Here is a 10,009-nt window from a genome sequence, read left to right as displayed (position 1 = left end):
TTTGTGACCATAAAAACAAATCAATAAAAAGAATTTGATTTTAACTACAATTTTATATAACAGAATCACTATTGTGAAGGAATAAAAAAAATGTGTTTGTTTGGTTAAGGTAATGAGATTACCCGTTAGATAACACATTCAATTCTCTCAAATTCATTTCATCCACCTTCCTTTTTTCTTTTTCATTTCATTCACTATCTCACCCTTCATCACCACCACCGCCATCCTCTGTTGCGGACCATCACCGCGACCCTCCGTTGCGGACCATCACCGCCACCGCCCACCACCACCTGCCACTGTTGACCACAGCCGCCACTGCCAACAACTGCTACCACCACCCCAACCATAACTGCCACCACCCGCCACCGCCGACCACCGTTGCCACCCTCCGCCACCACCCACCATTGACCACCGCCACCATCGACCACCATCACCACCCACCGCCTTCGCCACCGTCATCGACCAACGCCAACCCGACCACCGATGCCACCGTCGACCACTACCACCGATCGTCGCCGCCATCACCGGCCACCGCCACCCATCGTCGCCGCCACCCATCTTTGTCGACGACAGCACCCGCCGCCGCCGCCATCCTCCACCGCCGCCACTAACCATCTTTGCCGCCACCCACCGCGACCACTCATCGCCGATTTTATTCCTTCGGCTTTTCCTGCCTATCAAACAACAAAAGGTAATGATTCATGCTATTCTCACATGGTCAGGGGAGGAGCTTAGAGGAGGCCGGACCGGGCCTCGGCCCGTGCGATTTTTTCGCCCAGTAGTGTTAAATTTCAGGTTTTCGAGAATTTTTTTAAATGTGTATTGGTTCGGCCCAGACTGATTTTATCTTCAAAAAACATCGGCCCATGCAGAGTTTTAGGTCAAGATTCGCCACTGCACATGGTAACCAAATAAGACTATGAAATGGTAACGATCCATTTAATTTCTTTGTTCATTCCATTATCTCGTTTATTCCATTAACTCATACAAAATCTTGAGTTAACTTAGGCGTTGAATACGATTGGTTTTTATATTGAACGTATTTAGGGTACTAATTAACCAGTTTTGATTTTTTTATATAAAAAAATATTGATAGTTGAGTTACTAACTCGTAGCTTTTTCTCTCTTTTTTTAATACGATCTCTAACTTTTGATAGTCACAAAAAGCTCCCTATTTTAAAGTTTGTATTAAACATTTAGTTCTTAGCCCCCACCAATAGCCAAACATGTCATCATCTCCCCCTCATTATTTATTCTGATAAAAAAATCAAATACAAAAAAAAAAAAAAATTAACGTACAAAATGTACAAACTAAAAGTTTTATTAAAAAAACGAGATGATATTTTTGTAATTATTAGTAATTATTAAAATTACTCTTTAAATGACACTGTAGAGTAATTTTGATCTTTGTAGATTAATTTAAAAAAAATATTGTAGAGTAAATTTGATCTTGCAGGGTAATTATCAAAATTACTTTACAAGTGTATCAAAATTACTCTGCATCAAAATTACTTTACAAGTGAATTAAAATTACTCTGCAAGTTTATCAAACAATATACAATTCAAAATTACTCTACAAATGATCATGTAGAGTAATTTTGTAAAATGACCCTGTAGAGTAATTTTGATCTTGTAGAGTGATTTTGTAAAATGTTTTTAGCATTTAGTTATGGAGTTTAGCTTTATGGTTTAGTTTTCGGCATTTAGTTTGGGTGGGTGGGGGAGGGGGCTTAGTTTTTTTTTAGGTTTTTGAGGGGTGAGGGGGGGGGGGGTTAGTTTTTTTTAGGTTTTTGGGGGGTGGGGTTAGGGGTTTTTTTTAGGTGGGGGGGTGTTAGTGCATTTATGTCCATCGCATTCGTCAATCCGAGCAGTAGCGAGAAACAGTTCAAAACGAGCTTTATATTGCAATATTAGAGATAGCTAGTCAAAAGGCAAGGTGGCAGTTCTATAATTAATGAGAAATCTCATTAATTACCCTTGGCCTATAAATAGGGGCTTTAGTATTAGAATTTAGACTTTTGGCTCATTTGTGTTTAGGAGAGCTCTAGATCTAGAGAGAGATTCTAGAGAGAGAAAGTGATTCAAGGTGTTGTACTTTATCAAATCTTATATAGAATCACGTTTATATTACATCGTGTATGTTAGGTCGCGTTCGTGTACGGATTCCGCACGTCATACGTTCGTTTCGCAATCGTTTCGGAGTCAAAACCGGTCTTACAAGTGGTATCAGAGCAGGAGAGCTCGATTGCACTGATCCATCACACATTTCCGCTCGTGATTTCATCGATTTCAGATCCGGATTTCATCTATTTCTTCATCTTTTTCATATTTTTCACGTTTTTAACTGATTTTCATCAAATTGAACGGGTTTTTACGGTCCAAATCAGCTAATTTTTTGATATTTGTGCGTAAACACCTGATCTACAACCCTACAAAGTTTCAAATCCTAATTCAAAGCCGTTTAGGAGAAATCTGAGTTTTTAGGTCCGTTTTCGCGTCATCAGCTTGATTCCGCTTGAAATCAGTCCTTATTCCGCTTGAAAAGTCGTTATTCCGCTTGAAAAGTCCTAATTTCGCTTGAAAAGTCCTTTTTTCGCTTCAAATCAGACCTTATTCCGCTTGAAAAGTCCTTATTCCGCTCGAAATTATATGTGTTAGTTGAATCAGATTCCGCTCCAAAATCACTAATTCCGCTTGAAGTTACTTGTTGATTTCGCTTGAAAGATAAAGTCCTGATTTCGCTTGAAATTGAAATTGGTGATTCCGCTTAAAAAAAAAAACCTTTAATTTCGCTTAAAAAACATCTTGATTCCGCTTGAACGTGAACATAACAGTTGTTGGTCCAATGAAAAGTGTGTCGTGAAGTGATGTCCTTTAAAATTCATTGAATATCGATATTGCATGTGAAGATTAACAATTGTCGGCAATTTATAAAATCAAAGTTACATGTGAAAAACTTGTCGGTTCAGAAAATTGTCATCGGAACAATACATTGCATGTGAACATAAAAAAAAACAGTAACAGTCAAATACAAATTAACGGTCCAATAAGTTGCTTATGATAAAACCGATTGTCGGAGAATATATTGGAAAGCATGGTAGCATTAAAAGGTTGTCGGATAAGTAGATTTGAGGCCCAATCATAAAAATCAACTTACATGCGTTCATTAATTGGTGATAGGCACAAGACAATATCACAATAATCTTGCATGTGTTCTGACAATAATAAAGATCAACGGCCCAATCATTCAATAGTATTCAATTTAGTTGTCGGCTAGAAATGATTCGACCCATGTGATTCATATAGCGGCCCATGTGATCAATGTATTAGAGGCCCAATCATATTCATTTAACAGTAAATTGTATCGGCCCAAAACATTAAATGTTTGCATGTGAACAATTCAGTTGGTCAAATTAGATTGTGTGGTGAAATTTAGTGTTTGTCAGTAGTGTTCTCGGCCCAAGGTACACTTTAAACATAAGGTCCAATAGATTGTGTTTAACATTTGACTTTGTCGGCCACCATTTAAAGTTTTCATGTGAATTCATTGACTCAATTAAAATTTTACATAAGTAAATTGTGTGAAGCCCATGTGATCATCTAGTTCCAATCAAAGTTGTTTTATGAAGTGTCTGCATTGATTCAAGTGTGTTTCAAGTGTGTGCATGAGATATGTCAGTTTGGATGGATTGAAAGTTAAGGTTCATTGCATCAAGGTCATACGGTTCAAAGCAGTTCAATCAAATCTCTTGAAATAGTTCAAGTCGTGTCTTTGTGAACCAGGTCAATTGAGAGTGAACTCATTCTGCACGTAGTGGGTCAGGTTGTTTGAATTTGATCCGGGTTATAGCAGTCAGCATAGTTTGTTAACCTTCAGTCCGCACAGTTTGTCAACCTTCAGTCCGCACAGAATATTCACCAGTTTGAGTATTATTTTGATTCAGTTATTTGATAGTGTTTAAACTGATAAGTGTTTGTTTGTTTTTTGATTCAAGGTGATTCAAGGAGATAACATCATGGCTGAAATAAAAGTGAGAACAAGAGAAGAGATTCTAAAAGAGAAAACTCAGAGAGAAAGATTCATTGTGGGATGCGAACAAGAGATGGGATAAGAAACAAGAATGTTATGTCAACAAACAAGGTGAACCAGTTGTTCCAAGAAGTGACATAGTTCATGATGATGTTCTTCTTGTAATTCCTCGATCCGGCGAATATTATTCCAATGTTGCAAAAGACAAAACATATGTGAAAAGGCTGGATAAAATCATCAGGGATGCTATGACAACAAAACTGAGGAAGAGGAATGAAGAAAGAATAAAGAAGAACATTGAGAATTTAGTTGATGATTTGAAGAAGGTTGCTAAGGAGGTCAAGGTTGAAGAAAAAATGAAAGATGGAGTTGAGAAAGTTGAAGAGAAGGTAGTTGAGAAAGGAAAGGCTGTTACTGAAGAACAGCAAGTTGAAGAAGCCAAGAAGAAGAAGGAAAGTTCGATAGAGGTGAAGATTGAGAGTTCAACAGTTGTTATTGGTGATGCTGGTGCTAGTGAAGATAAGAAGAATGATGCTGACCAGAATCAGACTGAAACTGAAGCAAACACCAAGGTGCCAATCACTAAGGTAAATTCTGATTCTAACATCTTGACTGAAACTGTTGAACAGTGCAAGAAATGCATGGAAACATGCAGTGCTTGTACTGAAAAAGACGAAAAGATCAGAACAAGAGATCTTGATTTCACAAAACTTGAAGAAGTTTTCAAAAACAAGTGCAAAAAAATGTTTGAAAATGAAAAGATTTTAAAAGAAAACAATGAAATGCTTTCAGCAAAATGTAAAAAGATAGAAAAAGAAAATGAAGTTTTGAAAGAAAATGTTTCTAAAATGACAGAAGAATGTTCACAAAAAGAAAGTTTTTGCCAAGAAATGAAAAAGGAATATGATTCAATAAAATGGGCTTATCATATTACAAAAGAATCATATGAAAAAGTAAAAAGTGAAATGAAACTTGCTCAATCAAGATTGAAAAACTGTTCTGAAACATCAAAGAAACTAAAACGAATGTATGAAATAAGACAACAAGTTGTGAATTCTTATATTGTAGATGTTGCTAAATTTAAGCGTAAGATTGCTGATTTAGAACAGGATAACAACAAATTAAAAAGTTATCACGCATCGTTATATGTGCTGGAACGTATTTTCAACATAAAACCGGATGAAAAAAATTCTGAGCAAAACAAGAAAGGTATTGGCTCAGAGTTTCATCAAGTTCCACCACCGGAAAAGTTTGTGTTTTATGATGATGAAAAGGTCGAAAAAGCTTTCAACATGGTAGATCAATTGCCAGACAACATTGACATAACCTATTCCAAATCTGATGATTCTAGTGATTCAGAGGTGGTAGGTAAGGTCGTTGAAAGTGTGTTGAAAGAAGAGTCAGTTGATACAGGTAATTCTGAATCACAGGATGAAAATGAAGGTAATTTTCATTATGGATATTTGAAAAACACAAAATCCGAGAAAAATTTGAATGATGATTCAAAAGGATTGGTTTATACCATGATTGGATCGGACAAATTATTCTTAGATGTTGTATTCCCGATTCAGAATGTGATTTCAGAAAAGGTTGATAAAGTTTTCAAGATGGTTGAGATTGAAAAATCTGAAATTCCAAAGTTTGCTGGTAAAGGTCACAAAACTTTTTATAACAAACCTGGTTTCAAGAAGAAAAACATGAAGGCTGGGTTGGGTTATAAGAAGAAACAACGTTGGAATAAAAATGAAATACAAAATTTTTAGGCTAAAATGAGTTTTGTTCAAGGAATAAGTTTAGCAGAAGAAATAGAACTCAAATTGAGATAGTCTAATGATGAGTTCTTAGCTCAAAAGAAAAAGCAACAACCACAGGTCAAAGATGTGTCCAAGAGAACATGTTTCAAATGTGATCAAATTGGACATCTTGCACGAAAGTGTCCAAATCTGAAACCTGTTGATGTTGACAAAAAGAAATCTGAAAACGTTGAGAAACAAAAATCTGAGAATGTGAAACAAAGGTCCATCAAATTTGATTCGAAACAAACTTGGAGGTACAATACAAACAAGTTTGCTTCAAATCAAAGTTGGAAATCAAACCAGAATAGGTTAGATTCAAGACAGACCTGGAATTCTCACACACCCAGATTAAGAACAACACAAAGTTGGAAAACATCAGTTGATATGACAAAACCCCAACAGTTTTGGAAGCCAAAAGTTGTTGTTCAAAATCAAAGTGATAAAAAAGAGACACATTTTTATAAAAGAGGTACACCGAAAGGTCAAACATGGTCTGTTAAGAAACAAGTGACTTCGATAAAAGATGAGAAAGTTGAAATTAAAAAGGAAAAAGTCTTTCATGACAAAGATTTCCCGAAGCTAAATGATGCATATTGTGTTGAAATGCCTAAGATTCAACAGACCTGGGCTAAATTGTTCAAGTAATTGAATGTTTTGAATGTGCAGGTGCTCAACAAAATCAAAGATTGTGAAAATGATAGTTGGAGTAGCCTGACACAACGAGAAGAGGAGGCTGCTGGACCCTGTGTTGGTTGAAACAGGGAGTTTATTTGTTTTTCTGTATATAAATAAACAATATTTTCAAAAACCCTAAAAATTAGAAAAATTAAAAACTAAAAATATGTTTTTAGTTTGTTAAAAACTTGAAAAACCAAAAATATGTTTGTTTTTAATTTTTGTCGAAAATAGAAAATTACAAAAAAAATGTGTTGATTGAATAGGCCGAAACCCTCACGGCGGAACAAACATGATTACTTTCACAAGATTGAAAAACGGTTTTCAATCTTTCGAAAATCAATGGGTTGTAAATCATGGGGGTACTTTATGTGAAATTTTCTGCAAATCATAGCCCATTAAGCAGAAAACGGATGGCGAGACAAAGCTATCAGTATCGTGTTGTCAAATTTTCTTTTAATGATTTTGCATTTTAGGGGGAGAAAAATTGTCAGAAAATCCAAAAACATTAGAAAATTTGAAAAAGCCAAAAACATGATAAAATTTGAAAATTGAGTTTTTGTATAAAAAGAGGAAATGATAGTACATCAGTAGACAGTTACAGTATGCTAAAGAAATGTAATGATTAAATAGCGTTAAACAGTGTCACTGATGATATGCCGATAGGTTTTATACATTTAGTAAACTTTTTCGGGATCTAAACCTAAATTCAAACTTGCTTATTTCGTGGGGAACACTACTTGGATATATAGCTAACCCCTGAAATCTCGTTTGAAGGGTCCCTCTTTCTAAGATACTAGGTCTTTATGCTTAGTGATATCTGGGGTATTATTCCGGGACTTCTGCTGAATGGAAGCTCTGACCTAGTCCCCGAATACTACTTTTCGTATTGCTTGAAATACAGCGTCGCCCTCAGCAAAAATGATGAAACAATAAAATTGATAATCATTGCTGTTGAAGAAAAGATCCTCTAAAGGGAACACACCTAAAGTCGAACCGTCATCTCTCTGCTGAACGGAAGTTCTGACCTGAGCTCTCACGGTTTCGCATCTAACCCCTTATAGATATCATCTAGGTATATTCACCCGTAAGACTGAATATTGGGATCCGGATACGAGAGTATATTCAAGAGGTGGGACACATGAATGAGTTTAAGTTCTTAAAACACCTAATTCGTATCCAGAATCAGTTGAAATTTGTGTGAAAATTTAAGCGGATCAGTATATCGACAATCTAGGTGAATTGTTTAATTCTTAATGTGTAACTAAGCTCAACGGTACTTGTGACTTGTCAAAAACTGATATGATCCTCTAATGCATACTCAAATATGTTTGTACATATTTCTTTACTGCTTTATATTTTCAGAAAAATACAAAAAGATTTTTGATTCTGATTTATTTTCGACAACCGATGTCTGAAATGCTGAGTTTCAAAATCTAAGTAAGCTGATTGTGTTTCTGAAAATAAAACAAGTTCATTAATTTGAAACTTGAATTAAAAATTAAAAATCAAAAACAGTTTGTGATATCTCCAAGGTCATTAATTTGGACTTGGATGATTAACTGTGAGGGATTTTGGATTCTTAAATACTGCCAAATTCTGAAAGTTTGTTGATAGGGGGAGTGATTTAGAAAGTTGAATAGAGCCAGATTACGATTTCTGGAAAATTGAATGTTCAAAACGTTGTTACTTATAAATGTTTGAGTGTTGCAGATGTTATACCAGACTACGATCCCGAAAGCCAAGTCTAAGGGGGAGTCTGAAGACGAGCTCAACGCAAAAGGAAGCGTGGATTCAAGGAGTCATGTAACTATCCTGAAAGAGCTTGTATACGAAAAGAAAGGTGTCGATCCCAAAAGCACGGAAGCTTGACGAAAGGGGGAGCCTGCTGAAGAAAAGAGTCTACAGAAAGGAGAAGCTGAAGCTGAAGACAGATCCACGGGGATTTTGTTCAAGCAAGAGAGAGTCTACGTTGATGAAAACGTGTTAAAGCTTCAAGAAGACTCAAAGAGAGAGAGAGAGAGAGAGAGAGAGAGAGAGAAAAGATGCTACGAGATTGACTGCGGCAATATCCAAGGGGGAGTCTGTTAGTGCATTTATGTCTATCGCCTTCGTCAATCCGAGCCGTAGCTAGAAACAGTTCAAAACGAGCTTTATATTGTAATATTAGAGATAGCTAGTCAAAAGGCAAGGTGGCAGTTCTGTAATTAATGAGAAATCTCATTAATTCCCCTTGGCCTATAAATAGGGGCTTTAGTATTAGAATTTAGACTTTTGGCTCATTTGTGTTTAGGAGAGCTCTAGATCTAGAGAGAGATTCTAGAGTGAGAAAGTGATTCAAGGTGCTGTACTTTATCAAATCTTATATAGAATCACGTTTATGTTACATCGTGTGTGTTAGGTCGCGTTTGTGTACGGATTCCGCACGTTATACGTTCGTTTCGCAATCGTTTCAGAGTCAAAACCGGTCCTACAAGGGGGGGGGAGGTTTAGGTTTTTTGGGGTTTTTTTTGCTGAAGTATAGTTTTTTTATCAAAATTACTCTACAAGAATATTTTAAAAAATTACTCTACAAGATCAAAATTACTCTACAAGAACATTTTACAAAATTACTCTACAAGATCAAAATTACCCTATAGTATCATTTGTAGAGTAATTTTGATAATTACCCTACAAGCAGATAATTACACAAATGCCACCGTGTGTTTTTGTCTTTTTCATGCTATTCGTACGTTTAATACGTTAAAGTTATTTGTACAGGAACTTTACTCTATTTATTCTAAACTAACTTTTAAAGAGATGAAATACGAACCGCCCACACATGTGAAACAAATCAATTTGGAAATCTAATGCGTGTAACAAAATGCCAAATGGAAAGACATATGATCGGATTGGTAAAGTGGTGGATCTATGAATTTTTTTCGATGATGTCACTGGTTATGGATGCTCAAAATTCATTGAACCAAACATAAAAAATTTTGAATCGATTTACAATTCGAGTCGGGTAAGACAATTTCATAGAATTTGACTAATTCAAGTTTCAACAATCTAACCATTTAACATCATTAATTATCTAATTCAGTTTCACATACTAACCCCATTATGTAATTTAACAATATTCATGTTCACAATTTCAACTAATAAGAAAATAAGGAATTGGAAGTCTATACCTAATTAACAATTCCATTAGCAAATTAAGAAATTGGAAACTAATAAACAATTTCAAATAATTCACAATTCCATTAAGCATTGACAAATTAAGAAATTAGGAGTTTTAAAGTTAATCTCTTGTGAAAATTGATTTCTAAAATCCCAAATCCGAATCTTGCTCTCTCACCCCCTGATGCTTGGTTTCCTTTATCGAGAACTTAAAAGTTGGTGAAAGCGGATTTTAAATATCTTAACACCCTTTTCTTATAGTAAACTAAATATATAAAGTAGAAAAAACATCAAAGTGAAATGTTATTGACATTAGGATCCAAGATCCTTAAAGGATCCTTGACCCTTG

General features: G+C 35.5%; 1 protein-coding gene across 1 annotated transcript; it reads right to left on the bottom strand.

The window, feature by feature from the left end:
• Positions 1-267: 267 nt before the first annotated feature.
• LOC110906548 (heterogeneous nuclear ribonucleoprotein A1, A2/B1 homolog) lies at positions 268-615 on the bottom strand. Its single transcript, XM_022151662.1, has one exon. The coding sequence runs from the start codon at positions 613-615 to the stop codon at positions 268-270; it is 348 nt and encodes a 115-aa protein (XP_022007354.1).
• Between the last annotated feature and the right edge of the window lie 9,394 nt (positions 616-10,009).

The sequence above is a fragment of the Helianthus annuus genome, chromosome 4 (assembly GCF_002127325.2).
Source record: "Helianthus annuus cultivar XRQ/B chromosome 4, HanXRQr2.0-SUNRISE, whole genome shotgun sequence".
Lineage (NCBI taxonomy): Eukaryota > Viridiplantae > Streptophyta > Magnoliopsida > Asterales > Asteraceae > Helianthus > Helianthus annuus.
Note: the sequence above shows the minus strand (reverse complement) of the source record. Positions and strands in the feature narration are given on the sequence as shown.

Coding starts and splice junctions, on each gene's coding strand:
- LOC110906548 (XM_022151662.1), bottom strand. CDS start 615: ATGGTTAGTGGCGGCGGTGGAGGATGGCGGCGGCGGCGGGTGCTGTCG.